General features: G+C 41.8%; 1 protein-coding gene across 1 annotated transcript in view; it reads right to left on the bottom strand.

The window, feature by feature from the left end:
• OCA2 (OCA2 melanosomal transmembrane protein) overlaps nucleotides 1–25,634 on the bottom strand; it is a 435,982-nt gene that overhangs the window by 140,230 nt on the left and 270,118 nt on the right. Inside the window, exon 22 of the mRNA XM_077868273.1 lies at nucleotides 8,393–8,486. Coding sequence (XP_077724399.1) covers nucleotides 8,393–8,486 — 94 coding nt within the window. The remainder of the gene's footprint in view (nucleotides 1–8,392; nucleotides 8,487–25,634) is intronic.

Below are 25,634 nucleotides of genomic sequence, written 5' to 3'. Positions count from 1 at the left end.
TGTGTGAGCCTTTTTTAACAGTGGGTACATGATCTGTGGGGAATTGTAACCTGCACGTGCATACATACTGGTGAGGCCTCATGGTGAGGGCCAAGGCCAGCGACCAACGTGACTCATTCAGGGAAGGGTGAATTTGCTTGGTGAAACAATCAGCATCTTCTAACTCCCAATCACAGAGATCAGGGTTCAGGAATAGGCATATAACTTAGGCTCAGCCTATTTTACTCAGTTTTGACATGTATGCATAAACCACTCAGGAAAAGACTCTGTTTCCTAAGGTCTGTTGAGCTGTGAGGCACAAATCTGGAGCTGCCTACTGCATATTGGCACAAGGGAGCAGCTTCTCTGAAATTGGACAACATAAGGAACAGAGCAGGAGGAGGAGGACCAAGGGTGAAATCTAGGCTGTATACACTGAGCCCCTAAGTGTCGCCTTTTCTGAGAACCCAGCAACATATTATTTGTGGGTCTTCTGGAGCACTGAGCGTGGAGAGAAGTACAGAATAAATAATCTCAGAGTAACATGGACTTCTGGATTTCTCCACTGGAAGAGACACACAGACTGGGGCCTATTCCCCAGGAGAGGATCTTGTAGAAGATCTGTCAGTGCAAATGACACTCAGCTGAATACATGCTCCTGCTCCCCTTCTTCCTCGGAGTCTTTACCCTCTCCTTGAAACACACAGCTGGCAACACAACCACCTGTCAGGCACGCAGCCCAGACTGCCTATGCAAAGGCTTATGAAGGCAAGCTCAAGCCTCATCTTATTCTCTCTGCTTTTCCTCCATAGAAGACTTAGACTAGGTTTGTTTTTGTTTTTGTTTTTTTCAGTGGAAGAAATGGAGTGGGGAGTCCAAGAGATCCCAGAGGGCTAGAGGGATCCCAGGAGAGACCCCAAAGGGAAGTGGAGGTATTCCCGCCATGAGCAGGATTCTACACAGTGTTGCTAACTCTGAGATTTAGGCCCAAGTGCCAGGACGAGAGAGGCCTTCAGGAGCCAAAGGCAGCCCAGCTGTCAGCCAGCAAGGGATGGGGACCCAGTCTTAGAACTGTAAGGAACTGGATCCTGGCTACAATCTGAGTGAATTCAGAAGCGGACCCATCCCAGAGCTACCAGAAGAAGCAGAGCCTGGGGATACCTTGATCTTGGCCTCATGAGACCAAGTAGAGACCCAGTGAGCTACCCTTATCTGGAGTACAAGAAATATGAAAGAATAGATAAAGTTTGTCAATGTGTTATGGTAATGATAGAAAAGGTCATGCAGGTGATTCTAGGATTCCAGGACCATTTTGAGACCTCTTATCTCAGACACCTGCTAGAGCTGAGTCTACATTTTCAATTCAGTTCTAACAACTGTCTCCACCCCCTTCCTAATTTCCGTTCATTTCTTGCTAACTTCCCAACCTTAGGCAGCTCTCCCTTCTACCCCAGCAGGCTGTCTCTGTGAACAAATCAGCTCATATCCTTTGGGGCTCATGGGGCTCATGGGACTCTACTTCCTAGAGAGGTAGGAGATGCATAGCAGGCATGAGATCAGAGAGGCCAAGAGAAATGCTCTGAGGGCTGGGGTCACCAGGCCATGGCCAGGTAGTAGGGCTTCCTCAAGGAAGAGGAGATTTAGGAGGCACCAAGAGAATGAGAAGGCACAGCCAGCTTCAACAAGGCAAGGGGACATATGCAGGCCTCAGTGTGGAGTGAGTTCTGCTAGAGAACAATTTGAGAATGACAAGACCAGATGTCTGCTCAGTGTCTCCTCATGAAGACATTCTAAAGGTGTGGTACCTCATCTTCCCCATGACCCCTAGGGTCCCCAATGTCCCTATGAAGAAACTAAGGCACAGAAAGGCAACATGGTGAAATGTTGGGGCTGGGAAGTGATGAGCCCAGGACTAGAGCCAGCTGTTTTGACTCCAGAGGAGGATCAGAGAGGGAAAAGCTCAATGTGCATGACATAGGCCCAAGGCCTTTCTGTAGACAGTCATGCAGGTCGTCTGAAGGTCTTAAGAAGGTCGTAATGTACAAATTCCACAGCAATGATGGCCTCACTCAGCCTCTTCTTGGTTCTGTCACACCAACATATCCATCCCTTCACCCTGCCAGCCAGCTGGCTCCTGCTATCAGTAAGGAGACCTGCTGATGAGGTTCCACACCTTGGTGAGCCATCCTGCCCTGCAATTATTTCCCAAGTCTGCCAAAGCTATCCCTACAGGAATGCCCATGATCATCAGATGGTCCTGTCCTGCCAGCCTCCATTGCAGAGCATGTACCTCAGTGCCAGGGTGGTGTTTTCCCTGTAATCTCCAAGCACTGCTACTCCAGAACTTGACATGGTAAGCCCTGCTTCTGGATAGCATGGAGCTTAACACATGGCCCAGGGTACGTTCAGCAAACTGTGTGAACTCTAAAACTAAAAAGCAACACTTTTCTTCTCTCCTGTTAGGGATTAATGATTGAAAGAAATAGCCCCTTATTTCCAGTTAAAATCCTATTGCCTGGATCAATACTATCTTGTCATACTGTAATTGGTATGAATTCCTCAACTGCAACAGACCACTTGCCAGAAAATGAAAGGCCCTTTCTATTTCCTTCCTTTTGCCAGGGGGCACTGGCTCAGTAGGTAAATTTGTTCCTGAGCACTTCTGGATCTGGGAAATGGAATAGGAGAGTTTCAAAGATCTAAGGCAAGGGATAGAATCTTGGTCTTCTGGCTGCATGATGAAGAGGGCTGGAGAGAGGGGTAGAGTGAAGAGCCCCATGGCTCAAAATCTTTCCTTAGAAAGAATATGAGGCAGAGAAACGAGCAAGGGCTGGACTGACTTCTCTCAGTAAGGCAGTTGTTCAGCTTTTGTATATCTGACTCCTAGCCACCTTTTCAGGAATATAACACAGATGGCACGATGGAGATTGCTATTCCTCCAAAAGCCTTTTCTGCACTGGGATATGGCCTCATAGCCTGAGATCCTTCCCCAGATTTGCCTTTCAATCACCCCTTTGCAGGAAGTCATTCAGCCTCCTGAATACCTCATAACCTGGGAAGTGGTACTTTAACCTATTAAGTCTCACTGATTACTGTTTCTTTCTTAAAAATTCTTTATTTCAATTCAATTAATTAACATATACTATATTTTTAATTTCAGAGGCAGAATTTAGTGATTTTCAGTTGCATATGACACTCAGTGCTCATTACATCAAGTGCCCTCCTTAATACCCATCACCCAATTACCTCATCCCCCTCATTCACCTTCCCTCCAGAAAGCCTCAGTTCATTTCCAGAGTTCAGCATCTCTTATGGTTTGGGTCCCTCTCCATTTTCATTTTATTTTATTTTTCCTTCCCTTCCCCTGCTCATCTGTTTTATTTCTTAAATTCCACATATGAGTGAAATCATACGGCATTTGTCTTTCTCTGACTTATTTCAGTTAGCACAACATGTGCTATGTCATTGCAAATTGTAAATTTCATTCTTTTGGATGGCTGATTTTTTTAAGAAAGCTTTCAGCTATATGTATCAGAAAACCTGGATAACAGTGATTTATACACAATGGAAAATAATCTCCTCCCATGTAACAAGAAGCCTAGGGACAGAGGGCTGCCAAGCATCAGGTCAGTGTCATAAGTAATTTCACAAGTGGGTCTTCACAATTTTTTTGGCCTCTCCCACTCATCACAGATGGTTTCATGGTCATATTTAAGGTAGGAAGTATGGAGAAGAACTGGTATCAATACATTTTTATCAAAGGGGTAAAATCTATGTTTAGAGGCTCCCAAACAGGTTTCCTTCATATCTTCTTGGTTAGCAAAATGAGACAAACAGTGCAGATGAGCTACAGAGCAACTATTAACAGTAGAGGGACACAAGAGAGAAGAGAGTAGGAGCAGTGTTGGGTTAGCCAGACAACGGGCCCTGCACAAGTGTATTGGAAACAGAGTATATCAGCAGGTAGAGTAGAAAGAATGCTAGATTTGGATTCTGAAGACCTCCATCAAAGTCTCAACTCTGCTAAACCGTGTAATCAAGAGTGATCACTGATCAGCTCTGTTATATTGATTAAGCTGTTTTTGGTCATGAGAAAGGAAGATTAGAAACAGTATGGTGTTGGTAATACAGAGAGTTTATCTCCTCTGACAGGCAAGTCAAGACTCATTGTTAGTTGCAGGTTTCAGTGGTGTTTTTCAGGACCAGTTATCTCCACTTGTATGCTCTTCCACTCATCAACAGACTTGGCCCCACACTCAGTCTGGAAAGGGCTCCAGGCCCTTTCATTACCACATGACAGAAGACAGTATCCGGAGAAAGAAGCAGGAGCACTCTCTTGCCTAAGATTTGTTCTCAGGCTCAGGGAAATCATTACCAGAAGGCCCTCTATCCCCACAGAATAACTCCCTCATGCCTCCTTGACTCCAAATGACTTTGGCAAGGAGCAGAATGCACCTGGCTACCCCTGTCTTATCATCACTGGGGAAGAGATGTAGGTGAGTCAGTAACCTCTGAATAAAATGAGGATAGTCACCACCTTTCCTGATTAAAAATATGAGGGTACTATTCAAATGTCAATGGTTGTTGTAGCAATTTAATAAGATGCTACCAGACTTTCTTATGGTACTCCACAAATGGCATGTGTTCCATGTGGTAAGGAGAAAAAAGCCCTAGGTGTCACTAATGAGGCTCAGGCCTCCTTTCCTGCTTCCATTTATAGAGGAGCAAATAGGTTTTGGTATGTGCATGTGAACAGCTGTTGCCTGTCTTGGCATGTCTGGGTAGTCCTACATGGAAAGATGATATATGGATCTAGAGACAAAACAACGTTTTCAAAACTATGTTTCATTTTTGATGGATATTTTATAAGTTTATAAAGAATCTCCAATTTAACATCCTTTATCAGCCAGTCCAAGTTGGATCAAATATGCCATGCTCTCAGACCACTGATAATTTCCCACTTGACAGGCAACATAAAAATTAACTATATGCTGGAAATCCCTTTGGCAAGTGGAAGAAACACCTGTCACTCGAGATCTGAATATGACCAAAGGGAAGAAACAGGTTTTAATGCAGCCACATGTCTCCTGGATTGTCCACAATCCCTAGGTAACTTTGAAAAGACAACATGCATGCTTGGACCTAAAGTCGTCTTCATTTTTATTTGTTCTCTATGTTTTAACCAGTAGATATTTAAATTATCTTTAAAATTTATTTTTAATACAACTAATACATGGATATGGCAACAAATAAAATAGAAAAGCTTGAGAGTCAAGGAAATTAACAACCGTAGCATATTTTACGAGTAGCTAAGACTTCCAAGGTTGGATGTGGGTTCATTCCAACTGGGAAACTCAGTCAGCAACATTTATACCATCCAGACTATGTAAATGCAACCCCTGTAAGGCCAAGACCATTTACCATCTACCAGGACCACGGGCCAATCAAGTCTCATTTCTTATGTTCTATCATTTGCTTAAAGTCGTGTTTCATTTTAATTTGCTCCAAATTTGAACACTATTTTTGTGCCATTTTTTGCTAAACCTAGTAGTATTTCTAATTTCTTGTTCTCAACATAAAGAGACCTTAGCCAATAAACTCTGGAGCTGGGCTGCTAGATTCCCAGCTTTAAGATTTACTACTTGTATGACATTAGGCAGGTTTCTAAGCCTCCATAAAGTTCCAAAATTTCACAAAGATGGCATTAGGTATGTATCCACTCATGTGCTGCTTCTACTCAGGAAAATTCACTTCTATTATTTTTTGGATAAATTCCTTCCTTCATTTCAGTGTCTTTCCTGAGATTTTTCTTAGAAGTCAAATATTGGATTTCTCATAATGAATTTTTATGTGTTTTATTTTTATTCTGTAATTTATTGTTTATTTCCTTGACTTTATTTTTCAGTCAGCCTATCTATCCATATTTAATTAGTTTAGTAATTATGGATTTAATCAATAAGAACATTCTTCCCTCTGCCTTTTCCTTTTTCTATTATTGCAACTGAAGTTTTATTTGAGGTAACTGTATATTCACATGAAGTTATGAGGAATAACATAAAGAGATCCCATGTATCACTTACCAGTTTCCTTCAATGGCAAGGTAATTCAAAATCATAGTACTATATCACAATCAGAACAGTGACATTGATGGTCAATATACAGAACATTTTCATCACCAAAATGATCTCTCCTATGGCCCTTTTACACCTGGACACACTTCCTTCCACCTTGCCCTGTACTTAACCCCCACTAATCACTAATCTATTCTGCTTTTCTACAACTGTATCTCTTCAATATCATATAAATGTAATCAGTCTGTAATCTTTTGATATTGACTTTTTTTTCACTCCATATAATTTCCTGGAGATCCATTAAGGTTACTATGTGTGTCAATTCATAATTTATTTTTACTGTCAAGTGGCATTCCGTGGTAGGGATGTACCACAGTTTTTTTAGTCATTTACTATTGAATGACATCTGGTTTATTTCTACTTTTTGGCTATCACAAATCAACATTTTTACGTAGGTTTTGAGTTAACATAAGTTTTCATTTCTCTAGAATAAATGCCCAGTTGTACAATTGCTGGGTTTTATGGTAGTTGCAGATTACGTTTTTTAAAACACTGCCAAACCGTTTCCAGAGTGATGGGACCACTCTATAGCTCCAATGATAAGTGTATAAGTGATCCAGTTTCCCCACATCCTTGTCAATACTTGGTGTTTTTGCAATTTTTTATTTTAGCCATTCTTACATATATGTGATGATATCTTACTGTAGTTTTAATTTACATTTCTCTAATGGCTGCTTATGTTGTACATCCTTAAAAATAGTTAAATTGTACATTGTGTGCCATGTACATTTTACCACAATTTTTAAAAAAGTAATTCCAAACTCTGAGTCGATGAAAGAGGATCCCTTACAGAGTAAGTATAAAGTTAACACTCAGCACAACTGGGTATCTGCAATCCAGGAACAAGTGTCATTCAATGACCAGAGCTACTAGGTTAAAAAGATTCAAAGCCTTAATACATTTATTATTCATTACAGCTGAATCCCTGCTTTCAAAGGTGCCTCAGTCAAAAGGCATTTATATGTATTTTAGGTTATTAGTCATGTAAATGGTCCATGTTAACTTCTGTCCTTGATAATCCCACCCACATTCATTCTACATGTTCTGGGGAATCAGCACTAGCCCAAGAGGCTTCTCACCTTTTGAGACCCAGCTCAAAGCTTTCCTCTCTGGAGGACTTTCCCTGAGATTCCCTCTAGGCTCTGTCTGGGACCTCTAAGTACTCTGTGCATTCCTCCATGAGAGGACACATCTGTTTCAGGTGTAACCTTAGCTTAGGTCACTATCTCCCCACTCAAAAGCAGAATTCAGGTTACAGCAGATGCTCAGTAAGGTTTAATGAACAAAGTCCCACATAACAGACATATTTCCAGGTGCCCCTAGATTCTGTTTCTATCACTGACGTTAAATGTAGCTGTGAATACAGTTATTGCTTTTCCTGGGGCTAATGCTTAAATGGGGGCCATTTTACCAGATCTATAGTCTCATAAGTAATCGAAGTCTAAGTTGCTGAATTAAATGAATTAGCTCCCTCCAGAAATCATAGCGACTTTACTGAATTACACTAATCCCCCTTTATAAACAAAGAGATAAACTAAACAGAGAGTTATTGATTTCATAGTCAGAGTGTAATCAAAGAATGAAGCAAGCTGGATTACCTAAGCATGCCTGGATATAAGAATAAAAACTTTAAATGTATCTGGTGTGTTTATCTAAGATTCTCCAAAATCCTCTTGTGTTCCCTAAGGTGATTATGCCTCCTAAAAATGAGAAGGACTCTAACACAAGCTCCCTCAAAAGATGATCAAAACCCTTGTTTGCTCACCAGAGGTTAGTCTCTTTTGATACTTTCACTAATTTACTTCTTAAATTCTCTAAAGGACAATTCCCCTGTCCAAAAAAGAACAATCTTTCATCCTTTTTCTTACTCTTAAGTTAGAGTCTCTAGATCTTTATTTACTGATTCATCTTCCCCCCAACCCTTTATGGAGGAAATAAGAAACTGCACTGAAGATGGTTTCTGATTCAAAATCTGTTTCTAAACACAAGCCACATCTGTGTGGGTGAAGTATGGGTGCAGCGTGGGAGCACATTCACTTTGAGATTTCAGTAATGATCATCCTCAGGCTGCAGTCTTAGAATGTCAGGGGAAGTTCTGCAGAGGGCGGGAAGTGACAAGCTTACAGAGGAATAGAAGAGCTCTAGAATTGCTTCAGTAAAAGCTGAAGATGGCTTTTGACTCAGGAAATCATCCAAACTCTCCTTAATTTACCTTCATGTAAACCACCATGTATAAACCACCACTTTGAGGTCACTTCTGTGAATGCATCACACCCCCTTACCTCCCAGGCAGGCTCCAAGGGCCAGGGCATATATGAGCGGCGGTGCAGGCAGGCTGACCTCAGGGTCTTGGATGAGGTTCAGGAGCACAGGAATCTGTAAAGGAAAGGAACACTACAGTCAAATACATGGAAACCCAGAAGAGTTTCCCTAATGTGACTGATTTACAAAATCTAAAGCACTTTTTCATCAAACTGTAAGAAGCATAGGATGTTCAACAGGAAAACAAAGTAAACTTCAGAATCCACAGAACCTTGAGTTTGAGTCCATGGAGATGTTTTTGTTTCCAGCCATATGACCAACTAGCTAATCTTGGTTTTCCTCAACTGCCCTAACTTCTGTTGTGGATCCTAAGTGGCATAAAGTCCTGTAGAACCTCTACAGTGGCTGAGACCATGACTCTTACCATCTAACCAACATTTCTTAGCCTTGCAGTGGACCAAGTTTTATACTAACTCCACGCACATATCACGTTATTTAATCCTCAAACATCCCTCAGGTCTATTTGTCATCCTTCAATCGATAGATGGGGAAATCAAGGTATGGAGAGAAACATATCTTATAAGTGATCAGACTGGAACCTGAGCACAGTTCTCTGATTCCAAACTGCACAATGGTAACCATGTGCTAAACCACTTCTCAGCACTGCTCTCTGTGCAGTCTTCCCAACCCTGCTGATGTTCATATGATAATAGGTATCAGATTCAATAACTAGAAAGTAGTACTCTAGTAAATCATGCTAGGATCCAGTGTACCTTTCTGACAAAGATGAATTTCATATTATTGTTATCAAAGAAACATGCAGCAGCTGTGAGGTTTCTGTAAGGAATTTGTGTTCCAAAAGCATGTCCCCTTGTGGATCATGTTGCTAATGTAGGAGAATGTAGCCAGGGGGAGGATGTAGCCATGAGGCCTGCTTCCAGCTGGCTTGGGGGGGATGTTGGTCCATATTGCCACTGCTAGGTTCCTCAGGGCAGCACACAAGACAAGATGTTAGGGAAGGACCATTGAATCTGCTGCCCCAGGGCCTTGTGTGTACATCTCTAAAGAGCAGGTGAGGAGGGTTCCAATGGTAACCCATTCAGAAAGGATTTCCCAAAGTCAAAAGCAGAAAGCCGAAACTAATGTGAAGATATGTGACATATGATTTCATTTGCTGTAGAGAATCAAAGGACAGCAGAACTATGCTCTGCTGGAGAGCAGGCCACTTGACATCATAAAAAGTAATGCCTAATTGTTTAATTAGGAAAATTGGATCACTCCCTAGTTCTTTATCCCTGCAGTAGGACTTCACATGCATGCCTCTGCAGTGGCCCCAATGGGGCAAAAGGATCCACTTCCCCACCCCACTGACACTGGGCTTTGACCAATGAAAGGTAAGTGGACTAGAAAAAAGCATCCCATGTTATTGCAAGCTACTCTGGAGCTTCAGGTTTGGCCATGAGAAAAATATGCCCTAGAAAATACTGCTGCCCTATGAGGGCCCCAGAGGAAGGACACATTGAGGAGATCCCATCTGCCCCAGCAGAGACTGACCGGCAGGCTGCAGGTGACCTGCAGACCTATGCACCTGCTGCACACACTCCTCTCTACCAGCCTACTGCACATGTTGCTCTGCCAGCCCTGCTTACAAGTATCCAGAATTGCCTTATAAGGTCTGAGAAAGAGCCCTTAATATTTGTTGGGTCACAAGAAGCATTTTAAAAAGCTCACGTTTTTTTTTCCCCCAAATATTTATTGGAAGAGAAAACACCTTGGGAAATCTCTCTGATGCAGACACAGAAACTCCTGGCACAGGGGCCCCTGAGCAATCTTCATTGCATGTTTCAATCTTTGCTTTTGTTGTCTCATGATGAACCCAAATGCTGTCACAGAGAGTTTCAAACTTGAAGTTTTGGCTCTTTGGAAGAGCAAACAAAGCACAAATTCACACAGCATTGGCCATCTGTCTTCTGGAACCTCCCCTGGCTTTCCCAAAGTGGCTGATGCTTTATATCACATTATGCTGAACTTACTTCCATCATCACACTTAACACACACCTCACTTCTCCACCAGGGTGGGACCATATTGACTTGTCCAAGTTCCTTTGTGTCTTAAAGCATTCAATAATAAGTGACCTACTGCTGCAGTATTTGTCTGTTAATGCTATGTCTACATAAGAGTTCACATAAGAGACAAAATTCCGTGTCCTCATAGAGCTTATATTAGAGTAAATAAATAAATAAATAAATAAATAAATAAATAAATAGGATGTCATAGAAGACGGCAGAGTAGGAAGCTCCAGAAATCCATCCACCATTCCACCCAAACAATTATTGAAGTCAGCAACCGTCTGAAGTAACTATTATCAATTTCCTAGGGCTGCCATAACCAAGTAGCTTGAAACAACAGCAACACATTATCTCACAGTTACAAAGACCAGAAGTCTAAAAACCTGTTAGCAGGACCACGCTTTCCCTGGCAACTCTAGAAGATCCTTGCAGCCTCATGTAGTTTCTGGTACTTCCTAATAATCCTTGCTTATAGGTGCCTCACTCCAGTTGACATGGCCAGATTCTCTTTATGTGTCTTCATATGTTCTTCCTTCTTTGCATGCCTGCTTGTGCTTCCAAATTCCCCCTTTTAATAAGAACACCAGTCATATTGTATTAGAGTCCATCCTAATGAACTAATTTTAACTTCACTATTTCTATAAAGACTAAATTTCCAAATAAGGTCACAATTTCAGGAACCTGGGATTAGGACTTTAACCTAACTTTTGGGGAGATACAATTCAATCCATTACAATACAGGCAAACCGGGATCCCTGGGTGGCGCAGTGGTTTGGCGCCTGCCTTTGGCCCAGGGCGCGATCCTGGAGACCCGGGATCGAATCCCACGTCGGGCTCCCGGTGCATGGAGCCTGCTTCTCCCTCTGCCTATGTCTCTGCCTCTCTCAATCTGTGACTATCATAAATAAATAAAAATTAAAAAAAACAATACAGGCAAACCTTCTTTATTGCATTTTATGGTGCTTCACAGATACTGCATTTTTTTTTTTATAAGTTGAAGGTCTGTGACACCCCTGCATGGAGTAAGTCAATTGGCAGGCCATTTCTCCAACACTATTTGCTCACCTTGGGTCTCTGTGTCACATTTTGGTAATTTGCGCAATATTTCAAACTTTTTCATTATTATTTTTGTTATGGTGGTCTGTAGTCAGTGATCTTTGATGTTACTATTGTAATTGCTTTGGGGCACCAAGACCCACCACATCCATATAAGATGGTACACTTAATTGATAAATGTTGTGTGTGTTCTGATTGTTCCACTAACCAGCTATTCTCCCATCTCTCTCCTTTTCCTCAGGCCTCCCCAATTTTTAAGACAGAATAATATTGAAATTAGGTCAAATAATAACCCTATAGTGGCCTCTAAGTGTTCAAGTGAAGAGTTGCACATCTCTCACTTTAAACCAAAAGCTAGGGGATCCCTGGCTGGCTCAGTGATTCAGCACCTGCCTTCAGCCCAGGGTGTCATCCTGGAGTCTCAGGATTGAGTCCCACCTCGGGCTCCCAGCATGGAGCCTGCTTCTCCCTCTGCCTGTGTCTCTGCCCCTCTCTCTCTGTGTGTCTCTCTCATGAATAAATAAAATCTTAAAAAAAAAAGAAAATTTGGCTCAGATAATTAATGAAGGTGAATACACTAAGGAATAGATTTTTAATGTAGACAATACAGCCTTCTACTGGAAGAAGACACCATTTAGGACTTTTATAGGTAGAAAGGAAAACTCAATGCCTGCTTTCAAAGCTGAAAGGACAGACTAACTCTCTTCCTACAGCGTAATGCATCTGGTGACTTTAAGTTGAAGCCAATGTTCATTTACTATTCTAAAAATCCTAGGGCTCTTAAGAATTATGCTAAATCTACTCTGCCTGTGCTCTGTAAATGGAATAGCAAAGCCTGGGTGATAGCACATTTGTTTACAAAATTATTTAGTGAATATGTCAAGACTTACTACTCAGAAAATGAAAGATTTATTTCAAAATATTACTGTTCATGAATAATGCACCTGGTCACTCAAAAGCTCTGATAGAGATGTACAATGAGACTAATATTGTACATATGACTACTAACACAACATCCATTCTGTAGCCCATAGATCAATAAATCATTTCAACTTTTAAGTCTTACTGTTTAAGAAAACCATCTTTTAAAACTATAACTGCCATAGATAGTGATTACTCTGATGGCTCTGAGCAAAGTCAATTGAAAACCTTCTGGAAAGGATTCACCATTCCAGATGCCATTAAGAATATTCATGATTCATGGGAAGAGGTCCAATTATCAACATGAACAGGAGTTTGGAAGAAGCTGTCCCAGCCCTTATGGATCTTGAGGGGTTCAAGACTTCAATAGAGGAAGTAACTGCAGATGGGGTAAAGACAGCAAGAGAACTAAAATCAGAAGATGTGACTGAATTGTTACAACTTCATGATGAAATTTAAACAGATGAGAAATTATTTCTTACTGATAAGCAGAGTAAATGGTTTCCAGAGATGGAATCTACTGGCGAAAAGGTTGTAAAGAGTGTTGAAATGACAACAAAGGACTTAGAATATTACATACATTTAGTTGATAAAGCAGCAGCAGAGTTTGAGAGGACTGACTCCAATTTTGAAAGATACTCTACTGTGGCTAAAATGCTATGAAAGAGCATCACACACTACAGAGAAATTGTTCATGAAAGGAAAAGTCCATTGATATGTCAGACTTCATTGATTTCTTGTTTTAAGAAATTGCCACAGCTGCCCCAGCCTTCAGCAACTATCACCCTGATCAGTCAGCAGCCACCAAAATGTAGGTAATTCCCTCCACCAGCAAAATAGATTATGACTCACTGAAAGCTCAGATGCTGGTTAGCATTTTTAGTAATTAAGTATTTTTATAAAGATTTTATTTATTCACAAGACACACAGAGGGGCGGGGCAGAGACATAGGCAGAGGGTGAAGCAAGCACCCCACAGGGAGCCCAATGCAGAACTCATCCCGGAATTCCAGAGTCACCCAGGTGCCCCTAAGTATTTTTAAATTAAGGAATGTACATTGTTTTTTTTAGAGATAATGCTATTACATACTTAATAAACTACAATATACAATGGGGTAAACATAACTTGTATATGCACTGAAAAAACAAAAAATGCATTTGATTCAATATCTGCTTTGTTGTGTGGTCCAGAATCAAATCCACAATGTCCCTGAGGTATGCCTTTAATTATTTTGGAAATCTGGATTGTGAACCAACACTTGCAGGAGCCAGGGAAGAGATTAAGAAGAAACTGTTTAATTTTGCCTTTCTTATACTGGTTATCATTTGCCATCCTCCCAGCCCTGTGGGAGAAAACCACATTTATGTGCAACTTCCTGCTAGCAAGGTGGACAATAAGGATCTTGTCCTCCAAAAACTGGGTATGTGTGTTAATTACCGACTACTGCTTTTAAACCCTGAGAGATCAGCACAGATACTGGCCACTGTTTTAATCCCTGAGGGATTAAGCAGCTTCCAGATTTCATGAAACTATTTGGTCCCCCACCCCCTGCCCAACTTTGTGAGCCAAACACTTAAGAAATTATTTTTCAAAATACTGGTTTATTGTAGAGATAACAGAAGAGAAACATCAATGGCCACTCACAAGAAATGCACACTTAGCAAAAAAAAAAAAAAAAAAAAAAGTTAGGAAAAGTCAGAAATGAAAGGCTCCAACCTTTCAATGAGCAAGATTTAGCAATCCCTGAGGAGTGGGAGAATTAAATCTAAAGGGTATTACAAGATAATACTCAAAATGCTCAGTTCTCGACAAACAGTTGAGCAACCTACTTCCCTAGATTTTCAGGACGCCACATGAGGATGTACTTCAGTTTCACCCCATCCAGAGACCTGGCAAACCTGAGATCTACAGACATGGCTATGAACAAGGAAGAAAACCAGGGCCTGCCAGTATCAGCTACACAGCAGGACAGACAGCAGTTCCCAGTGACCTGCTCTGCAGATGACCCTGGTAGCTTTTACCACTGAAGACACCACTGGCCAGCATGGTTGCTGCAAACCCTCTGCATATTTATCAGTTTTTGCCCCCAGGTATTTGTGTTTCCTGATACAAGCCACCTGAATCCCTCCCCACTTTCTCTATGCTAGCCTCACCCATAGCCCAGAAACTGCATCAGTAGCCAGCCCAGGCTACTGCAGTTGTGCAAATGCAAGACACAAGCCTAGACCCCTGCTGCTGACCCTCATCTCTGTGTATGTGCTCAGTAACCCCTCCAGCTGTCTATTCTGTATTGTTAGTCTGACATGTGTCACTGACTTTCACTGCCATGTGCACACCCATGACAAGATCCTGCAGCCACAGTAGTGCATACCAATAGCCAAGGCCCCGCATAGCTTCTTGTGACTCCACATTTGGTCCTATCTCCTGTTAGTGGCCTGTACCACTGGGCTCACCTGCAGGTAGCCCTTCCAGCTATACACCTGCATGCCCCTACCCACCTCCTAAAGCTAGCCTCTACTGTTGTGTACCTCTGACAAGAACAAGCAGCCATGGTAGCACACACAGACAACCAGAGCCTCTATAACAGCAGGGCAACTTCAGTTGGCCCCACCCCTCACTGCTGGTCCTGACCCATACCACTACGTGTGTATTTGCAACTAGTCCTTGCCACCACACAGGCACCTGCAGCTGCCCCCTGCAACAAAGTGTGTGCACATCATCAGTTCCAACCACCAATTCTGCCAACCCTGGCCCCTAGCCACAAAAACGTAGAGGCAATGCTGAGGACCACAAAAGCATTTGTAGCCTCTGTAGACCACCCACGGTAGTCACCAAGAATCACACAGTGACAGTGTGGACTTCAGCAGGCTGAATGAACCAACAATTCACCATACACTCCAGAACCAGAGCTTCCACTGACCCCACACTTCATGCCCTCCACCACTATACCCAGGTATAGTAGCACAGTCCAGCTTGTCCCTACCTGTAGGTAAAGGTCTTTCCTTACTCAGTCCATTAAGTCTGGAAGAAGTGACTGGTTTTTCAAATGCACACAAACCTACACAAGTCTAGAGGGTTCTGAAAATTCCAAAGAAACATGGTAAATTTTCAGCAGCTGATGCCAAAGAAATAGAGATCCAGGAATTGTATGACACAGAATTCAAAATAATTGTTCTAAAAATGCTCAGAGGGCTATAAGGGAACAAACAACTTAACAAAAACAGAAAAGCAAAACTAGAACAAACAGTTCAACAAAGAGAAATAAAATATTAAAAGAATGAAATAGAAATTTTGGAGCTGGAGAGTATAATGACTTAGCTGAAGAATTCAATAGAGATCTTTAAGAGTAAACTGGACCAAGCAGAACAAATAATCATGATACTCAAAGACAAATCATTTTAAATCACCCAGATGAGAAAAAAAATAAAATGAAAAGAAATGAAGAAAGCCTATGAAACTTATGGTATACCATCAAGGGAAACAATCTATGTATCTTTGGAGTCCCAGAAAAAGGGAGGTAGAAAGGAGTGGCTGTGGGACCCAGGAAATTTAACAAAAATCCCCTACCCTTGGACAAGCAGAGCAGGACAAACTCCATTTTGTGCTGCACCTGCCACCTCCTGTATGACCTCCACAGGACCTGCTTATTGCTTAAGGTGCTGCCACCCTAGTCAAGCCTCTGAGCACAACCTTATCAGAAATCGGCTCATAACAATGTAACCCCACCTTGTACCCGCCAAAACTGCACGCCAATTCTGACCAAAGTAATAGGCCAGCTCAAATGGATACTATAGGGTAAGATGTAATTCAATGGCCACCTGCGTGTGGACCGACATGACTGTGCAACTTTCTGCCTATGTTACAATCCCATTGGCCACTGGCCCCTATAAAGGTGCTATGCCTCTTAGCCTCAGGGTCCAAGCCCCTGCTCCGCTGTGTCGGGTATACTTGGACCCAAGCTCGAGCTTGCTAATAAACCCTCGTGCGCTTGCATCGGTGTCGGCTCCTTGGTGGTTTCTCAGATTCGCTAAGAACTTCCTAAAGCTGGGGAGAGAACTGGATACCCAAGTTCATGAAACTAACAGATCACCCAAAAATTTTAATCCACCTATTCTTCTCTAAGACACATTATAATTAAAATGCCTAAAATCAAAACAAAAAATTCAAAAAGCAGCAAGAGAAAATAATTTCTCTCATACAAGGTAATCCTATAAGGCCATCAATGGATTTCTCAGCAGAAACCTTGCAGTCCACAAAAGAATATTCAAAATGTTGAAAGAAAAATACTGCCAACCAAGAATGTTGGCAAAGCAGCCAGCAAAGCAGTACTTCCGAAATGAAGAAAAAATAAAGATTTCCCCAGACAAACAGACGCTAAGGAAGTTCATCACCATTAGCCTACCTTGCAAGAAATGCCAAAGAAAGTACTTCAAGCTGAAAAGTTACTCATTAGTAACACAAACACAAATGAAAGTATAAAACTCACTGGTAAATGTAAGTATAGAGTCAAATTCAGAATACTCTAATACTATAAATGGCGGAATGTGAATCACTTAACTCTGGTATAAAGGTTAAAAGACAAAAATATTAAAAATAACTATACCAACAACAATCTATTAAAGGATACACAAGATTAAAAGATGTATACTGTGATATAGGTACATTTAAATATGTGTGTGTATATATATGTGTATATATATATAATATCAATGAAACTAAGATCCACTTTTTTGAAAAGATAAATAAAATGGACAAACCTTTAACTAAACTAAGAAAAAATAAGATTCAAATAAATAAGAATAGAAAAGGAAACATCACAACTGAAACCACAGACGTGCGTAGGATTGTAAGAGACTACCATGAACAGTTATATGACAACAAATTAGACAACCGAAAAGACATGGATAAATTTCTTGAAACATACAACCTGCCAAGACTGAATCACAAAGAAATAGAAAATCTGCATAGACTCATATTTAGTAAGGATATTTTTTAAAGAGTTTATTTATTTGTTCATGAGAGACAGAGAGACAGAGAGAGAGAGAGAGAGAGAGAGAGAGGCAGAGGGAGAAGCAGACCCCATCCAGGGAGCCTGACATGGGACTCGATCCTGAGTCTCCAGAATCAGGCCCTGGGATGAAGGCAGCGCTAAACAGCTGGGCCACACTGGCTGCCCTTTAGTAAGGAGATTGAATCAATAAAGAAAAGTCTTCAAAAAGAAAAAAACTCAAGACCATATGGTTTCATTGGTGAATTCTACCAAAGATTTCAAGAATTAATGCTAATCCTTCTCAAAGTCTGCCAAAATACTGAAGGGGAGAGAACACTTCCAAATTGGTGAATTTTACAAAACATTTAAGAAATGCTTTAATGTTTTAAATTAAAAATATTTAATGAGGAGTACCTGGATGGCTCCGTGGTTAAGCCTTTGCCTTTGACTCAGGTCTTGATCTCAGGGTCCTGGGATTGAGTCCCGCATCAGGTGGGACTCATGAGAGACACACACAGAGAGAGGCAGAGACACAAGCAGAGTGAGAAGCAGGCTTCCTGCAAGGAGCCAGATGTGGGACTTGATTCCAGATCCCAGGATCACATCCTGAGCAGACGCTCAACTGCTGAGTGACCCAGGGATCCCTAAAAGATATATTTACTGAAAAATTAACACCAATCCTTCTCAAACTATCCCCAAGCCTGAAGTGAATGCCATACTTCCTTACATTCTATAAAGTGACCATTACCTTGATACCAAAGCCAGGCAAAGGCATTACCAGAAAACTGTAGACCCATATCCTTTATGAAATCTGGCACCAAATGCCTGAACTTAAGGAAGCCATTGCCTCTCTAACCATGATACACATGGAAAGATACACATGGAAAGATGCTAGGGTTCTGGCAAAAGAAGACAAAGCCACAAAAGGAGCAGATACACAGATAGTATCATTCAAGAAACAAAAAATAAAATTAAAAAGCAGCAAATGGGGGAGGGGCAAGATGGCAGAAGAGTAGGGTCCCCAAATCACCTGTCCCCACCAAATTACCTAGAAAACCTTCAAATCATCCTGAAAATCTATGAATTCGGCCTGAGAATTAAAGAGAGAACAGCTGGAATGCTACAGTGAGAAGAGATCGCTCTTCTATCAAGGTAGGAAGACGGGGGAAAAAAGAAATAAAGAAACAAAGGCCTCCAAGGGGGAGGGGCCCCACGAGGAGCCGGGCTAAGGCCGGGGCGAGTGTCCCCAGGACAGGAGAGCCCCGTCCCGGAGGAGCAGGAGCTGCACCAACCTCCCCGGGCGGAAAGGGGCTCGCAGGGAGTTGGAGCAGGACCCAGGAGGGCGGGGATGCCCTCGGGCTCCCTGGGACAGTAACAGAGCAACTGCGCGCCCAGGAGAGTGCGCCATACCCTGCGCCTGAGCTCCCTAAAAGAGTGCAGTGCGCAGGGCGGGACCGGAGCAGCTGGGAGGGGCTCGGGGCGGCTCCACAGAGGGGGCTGCGCGGCTGGGAGCAGCTCGGAGGTGCTCGAGGGGCTGCTCCGTGGGGCTCGAGGGGCTGCTTCGCGGAGGGGGCTGCGCAGCCAGGAGCGCGAATCCAACAGTGCAGGCTCCGGAGCACAGGGCGCCCGGACACAGCCCAGGATCCGGCCTCCCCCCGGGACAGGCAAAGGCCGGGAGGGCCCAGGACAGCAAGGACGCTCCTGCCCCAGCTGAGCAGATCAGCGGCCCCGCCCTGGAGCATCCAGGCCCTGCAGACAGAGAGCTCTGGAGCTACTGTGGGAGCTGACTCCAGGGCTCCAGAGCTGGCCGCTGCCACAGGGGTTGTTCCTCCAGGGGCCTCACGGGGTAAACAACCCCCACTGAGCCCTGCACCAGGCAGGGGCAGAGCAGCTCCCCCAAGTGCTAACACCTGAAAATCAGCACAACAGGCCCCTCCCCCAGAAGACCAGCTAGACTGACAGTTCCAGGGGAAGTCAAGGGACTTAAAGTATACAGAATCAGAAGATACTCCCCCGTGGGTTTTTTGTTTTTTGTTTGTTTTTTGTTTGTTTGTTTTGTTTTGTTTTGCTTTTTGATTTGTTTGCTTCCCCCACCCTTTTTTTCCCTTTCTTTTTCTTTCTCTTTTTTTTCTTTTCTTTTCTTTTTTTCTTCCTTTTTTTTTCCTCTTTCTCTTTTCTTTCCTTCTTTCTCTCCTCTCTTTTTCTCCTTTTCCCAATACAACTTGCTTTTTGGCCACTCTGCACTGAGCAAAATGACTAGAAGGAAAACCTCACCTCAAAAGAAAGAATCAGAAACAGTCCTCTCTCCCACAGAGTTACAAAATCTGGATTACAATTCAATGTCAGAAAGCCAATTCAGAAGCACTATTATACAGCTACTGGTGGCTCTAGAAAAAAGCATAAAGGACTCAAGAGACTTCATGACTGCAGAATTTAGAGCTAATCAGGCAGAAATTAAAAATCAATTGAATGAGATGCAATCCAAACTAGAAATCCTAACGACGAGGGTTAACGAGGTGGAAGAACGAGTGAGTGACATAGAAGACAAGTTCATGGCAAAGAGGGAAACTGAGGAAAAAAGAGACAAACAATTAAAAGACCATGAGGATAGATTAAGGGAAATAAACGACAGCCTGAGGAAGAAAAACCTATGTTTAATTGGGGTTCCCGAGGGCACCAAAAGGGCCAGAGGGCCAGAATATGTGTTTGAACAAATCATAGCTGAAAACTTTCCTAATCTGGGAAGGGAAACAGGCATTCAGATCCAGGAGATAGACAGATCCCCCCCTAAAATCAAAACAAACTGTTCAACACCTCGACATTTAATAGTGAAGCTTGCAAATTCCAAAGATAAAGAGAAGATCCTTAAAGCAGCAAGAGACAAGAAATCCCTGACTTTTATGGGGAGGAGTATTAGGGTAACAGCAGACCTCTCCACAGAGACCTGGCAGGCCAGAAAGGGCTGGCAGGATATATTCAGGGTCCTCAATGAGAAGAACATGCAACCAAGAATACTTTATCCAGCAAGGCTCTCATTCAGAATGGAAGGAAAGATAAAGAGCTTCCAAGACAGGAAGGAACTGAAAGAATATGTGACCTCCAAACCAGCTCTGCAAGAAATTTTAAGGGGGACTCTTAAAATTCCCCTTTAAGAAGAAGTTCAGTGGAACAATCCACAAAAGCAAGGACTGAATAGATATCATGATGACACTAAACTCATATCTGTCAATAGTAACTCTGAATGTGAACGGGCTTAATAACCCCATCAAAAGGCGCAGGGTTTCAGACTGGATAAAAAAGCAGGACCCATCTCTTTGCTGTCTACAAGAGACTCATTTTAGACAGAAGGACACCTACAGCCTGAAAATAAAAGGTTGGAGAACCATTTACCATTTGAATGGTCCTCAAAAGAAAGCAGGGGTAGCCATCCTGATGTCAGATAAACTAAAATTTACCCCGAAGACTGTAGTGAGAGATGAAGAGGGACACTATCTCATACTTAAAGGATCTATCCAACAAGAGGACTTAACAATCCTCAATTTATATGCCCCGAATGTGGGAGCTGCCAAATATATCAATCAATTAATAACCAAAGTGAAGAAATACGTAGATAACAATACACTAATACTTGGTGACTTCAATCTAGCTCTTTCTATACTCCATAGGTCTTCTAAGCACAACATCTCCAAAGAAACGAGAGATTTAAATGATACACTGGACCAGATGGATTTCACAGATATCTACAGAACTTTACATCCAAACTCAACTGAATACACATTCTTCTCAAGTGCACATGGAACTTTCTCTAGAATAGACCACATACTGGGTCACAAATCAGGTCTGAACGGATACCAAAAGATTGGGATCGTCCCCTGCATATTCTAAGACCATAATGCCTTGAAATTAGAACTAAATCACAACAAGAAGTTTGGAAGGACCTCAAACACTTGGAGGTTAAGGACCATCCTGCTAAAAGATGAAAGGGTCAACCAGGAAATTAAGGAAGAATTAAAAAGATTCATGGAAACTAATGAGAATGAAGATACAACCATTCAATATCTTTGGGATTCAGCAAAAGCAGTCCTAAGGGGGAAATACATCGCAATACAAGCATCCATTCAAAAACTGGAAAGAACTCAAATACAAAAGCTAACCTTACAGATAAAGGAGCTAGAGAAAAAACAGCAAATAGCTCCTACACCCAGGAGAAGATGAGAGTTAATAAAGATTCGAGCAGAACTCAACGAAATCGAGACCAGAAAAACTGTGGAACGGATCACCGGGAGTTGGTTCTTTGAAAGAATTAATAAGATAGATAAACCGTTAGCCAGCCTTATTAAAAAGAAGAGAGAGAAGACTCAAATTAATAAAATCATGAATGAGAAAGGAGAGATCACTACCAACACCAAGGAAATACAAACAGTTTTAAAAACATATTATGAACAGCTATACGCCAATAAATTAGGCAATCTAGAAGAAATGGACGCATTCCTGGAGAGCCACAAACTACCAAAACTGGAACAGGAAGAAATAGAAAACCTGAACAGGCCAATAACCAGGGAGGAAATTGAAGCAGTCATCAAAAACCTCCCAAGACACAAGAGTCCAGGGCCAGATGGATTCCTAGGGGAATTCTATCAAACGTTTAAAGAAGAAACCATACCTACTCTCCTAAAGCTGTTTGGAAAGATAGAAAGAGATGGAGTACTCCCAAATTCATTCTATGAGGCCAGCATCACCTTAATTCCAAAACCAGACAAAGACCCCACCAAAAAGGAGAATTACAGACCAATATCCCTGATGAACATGGATGCAAAAATTCTCAACAAGATACTGGCTAATAGGATCCACAGTACATTAAGAAAATTATTCACCATGACCAAGTAGGATTTATCCCTGGGACACAAGGCTGGTTCAACACCCGTAAAACAATCAATGTGATTCATCATATCAGCAAGAGAAAAACCAAGAACCATATGATCCTCTCATTAGATGCAGAGAAAGCATTTGACAAAATACAGCATCCATTCCTGATCAAAACTCTTCAGAGTGTAGGGATAGAGGGAACATTCCTCAACATCTTAAAAGCCATCTACGAAAAGCCCAAAGCAAATATCATTCTCAATGGGGAAGCACTGGGAGCCTTTCCCCTAAGATCAGGAACAAGACAGGGATGTCCACTCTCACCACGGCTACTCAACATAGTACTGGGCTCGAGGGGACTGCCTCAGCAATCAGACAACAAAAAGACATTAAAGGCATTCAAATTGGCCTAGAAGAAGTCAAACTCTCCCTCTTCGCCGATGACATGATACTCTACATAGAAAACCCAAAAGTCTCCACCCCAAGATTGCTAGAACTCATACAGCAATTCGGTAGTGTGGCAGGATACAAAATCAATGCCCAGAAATCAGTGGCATCTTTATACACTAACAATGAGACTGAAGAAAGAGAAATTAAGGAGTCAATCCCATTTACAATTTCACCCAAAAGCATAAGATACCTAGGAATAAACCTAACCAAAGATGTAAAGGATCTATACCCTCAAAACTATAGAACACTTCTGAAAGAAATTGAGGATGACACAAAGAGATGGAAAAATATTCCATGCTCATGGATTGGCAGATTTAATATTGTGAAAATGTCAATGTTACCCAGGGCAATACACACGTTTAATGCAATCCCTATCAAAATACCATGGACTTTCTTCAGAGAGTTAGAACAAATTATTTTAAGGTTTGGGCGGAATCAGAAAAGACCCCGAATAGCCAGGGGAATTTTAATAAAGAAAACCATATCTGGGGGTATCACAATGCCAGATTTCAGGTTGTACTACAAAGCTGTGGTCATCAAGACAGTGTGGTACTGGCACAAAAACAGACACATAGATTAATGGAACAGAATAGAGAACCCAGAAGCGGACCCTGAACTTTATGGTCAACTAATATTTGATAAAGGAGGAAAGACTATCCATTGGAAGAAAGACAGTCTCTTCCATAAATGATGCTGGGAAAATTGGACATCCACATGCAGAAGAATGAAACGAGACCACTCTCTTGCACCATACACAAAGATAAACTCAAAATGGATGAAAGATCTAAATGTGAGACAAGATTCCATCAAAATCCTAGAGAAGAATACAGGCAACAACCTTTTTGAACTCGGCCACAGTAACTTCTTGCAAGATACATCCATGAAGGCAAAAGAAACAAAAGCAAAAATGAACTATTGGGACTTCATCAAGATAAGAATCTTTTGCACAGCAAAGGATACAGTCAACAAAACTAAAAGACACCCTCAGAATGGGAGAAGATATTTGCAAATGACATATCAGATAAAGGGCTAGTTTCCAAGATCTAGAAAGAACTTCTTAAACTCAACACCAAAGAAACAAACAATCCAATCATGAAATGGGCAAAAGACATGAAGAGAAATCTCACAGAGGAAGACATAGACATGGCCAACATGCACATGAGAAAATGCTCTGCATCACTTGCCATCAGGGAAATACAAATTAAAACCACAATGAGATACCACCTCACACCAGTGAGAATGGGGAAAATTAACAAGGCAGGAAACCACAAATGTTGGAGAGGATGCAGAGAAAAGGGAATCCTCTTACACTGTTCGTGGGAATGTGAACTGGTGCAGCCACTCTGGAAAACTGTGTGGAGGTTCCTCAAAGAGTTAAAAATAGACCTGCCCTACGACCCTGCAATTACACTGTTGGCGATTTACCCCAAAGATACAGATGCAATGAAACGCAGGGACACCTGCACCCCGATATTTAAACAGCAATGGCCACAATAGCCAAGCTGTGGAAGGAGCCTCGGTGTCCATCGAAAGATGAATGGATAAAGAAGATATGGTTTATGTATACAATGGAATATTACTCAGCCATTAGAAAGGACAAATACCCACCATTTGTTTCAACGTGGATGGAACTGGAGGGTATTATGCTGAGTGAAATAAGTCAATCGGAGAAGGACAAACATTATATGTTCTCATTCATTGGGGAATATAAATAATAGTGAAAGGGAATATAAGGGAAGGGAGAAGAAATGTGTGGGAAATATCAGAAAGGGAGACAGAACGTAAAGACTCCTAACTCTGGGTAATGAACTAGGGGTGGTAGTATGGGAGGAGGGGGGGGGTGGGAGTGAATGGGTGACAGGCACTGGGGGTTATTCTGTATGTTGGTAAATTGAACGCCAATAAGAAATAAATTTAAAAAAATGAAATAAAAAAATAAAAAGCAGCAAATGATGATAAAGTTTTCCACAATAAAGAAATGAATTAAAAGTTATACAAAAGGGCTATTTTTAAAATAAGTATTCTAGACTGATTTAGCACTTTAAACTATATGAATGTATAATTTGATTTAAAAATAAACATTAAACAACTAAACAGATCAAAACAAGTAAAATACACAATGTTAGGTGGTATTAAGCGCTTGGATTAAAAAACAAAAAGGAGATGAGGGGGTATCACTTTTGCACTGGGCAATATTTTTTAAAAACTTAATAAAAGGGGGGCAAGTTCAAGCTCCTAATGATCTGTGTAAAAAATCTCAGGCAGAAAGAATAGGAAGTACGAAAGCCCTAAGGCAGGAGTTTGCTTGACACGTCCAAGGAAAGCTAGGGAGGCCAGTGTAGCTGGAGCTAAGTGGATAAAGGGAAGAATGATAGGAAGTGAAACCAGAGGTGATGGTGATCAGATTGGAAAGCTTGTAGGCACTCCAAGACTGAATTGTGCTGAGTGTAATGGGACTCCTCAGCGAAGAATGGACGCTTGAGGGTGGAGCAAGGGTAGAAACAAAACAATTTGGAGGTGACTGCAATACACAAGTGGGGAATGTTGGCTACGATCTGGGGGCAGTGGTGAAGACTATGGGAACTGGCCATATTTGGAAGCTTCAAAGGGCAGCTGGCTGTATGCTGTAAAAAAAATGCAAGGGCTCAGTCTGGTTCTAAGATTTGGGGTCCTGAGAAACTGAGAAAATGAAATTTTTATGGAAGTGAGGAGGATTGGGGAAGCACAGAATCAGGTGGAGAGGTGAGAGGGGCTATTGAATACCTGACCCCAGGATCTGCAGAGAAGCCAAGGAGTAGAGTGGAATTTAGAGCATGAGCTTGTATGAGACCACTTGCAATGAGTCTAGAGAATGAAGTGGTCAGAACTGAGCCCAGTATTTGGGAGCTGAAAGGTGAAGACCTATGGAAGGA

The sequence above is a fragment of the Canis aureus genome, chromosome 2 (genome assembly GCF_053574225.1).
Source record: "Canis aureus isolate CA01 chromosome 2, VMU_Caureus_v.1.0, whole genome shotgun sequence".
NCBI lineage: Eukaryota > Metazoa > Chordata > Mammalia > Carnivora > Canidae > Canis > Canis aureus.
The sequence above is the reverse complement of the archived record's forward strand: the minus strand, read 5'-3'. Positions and strand labels throughout refer to the sequence as shown.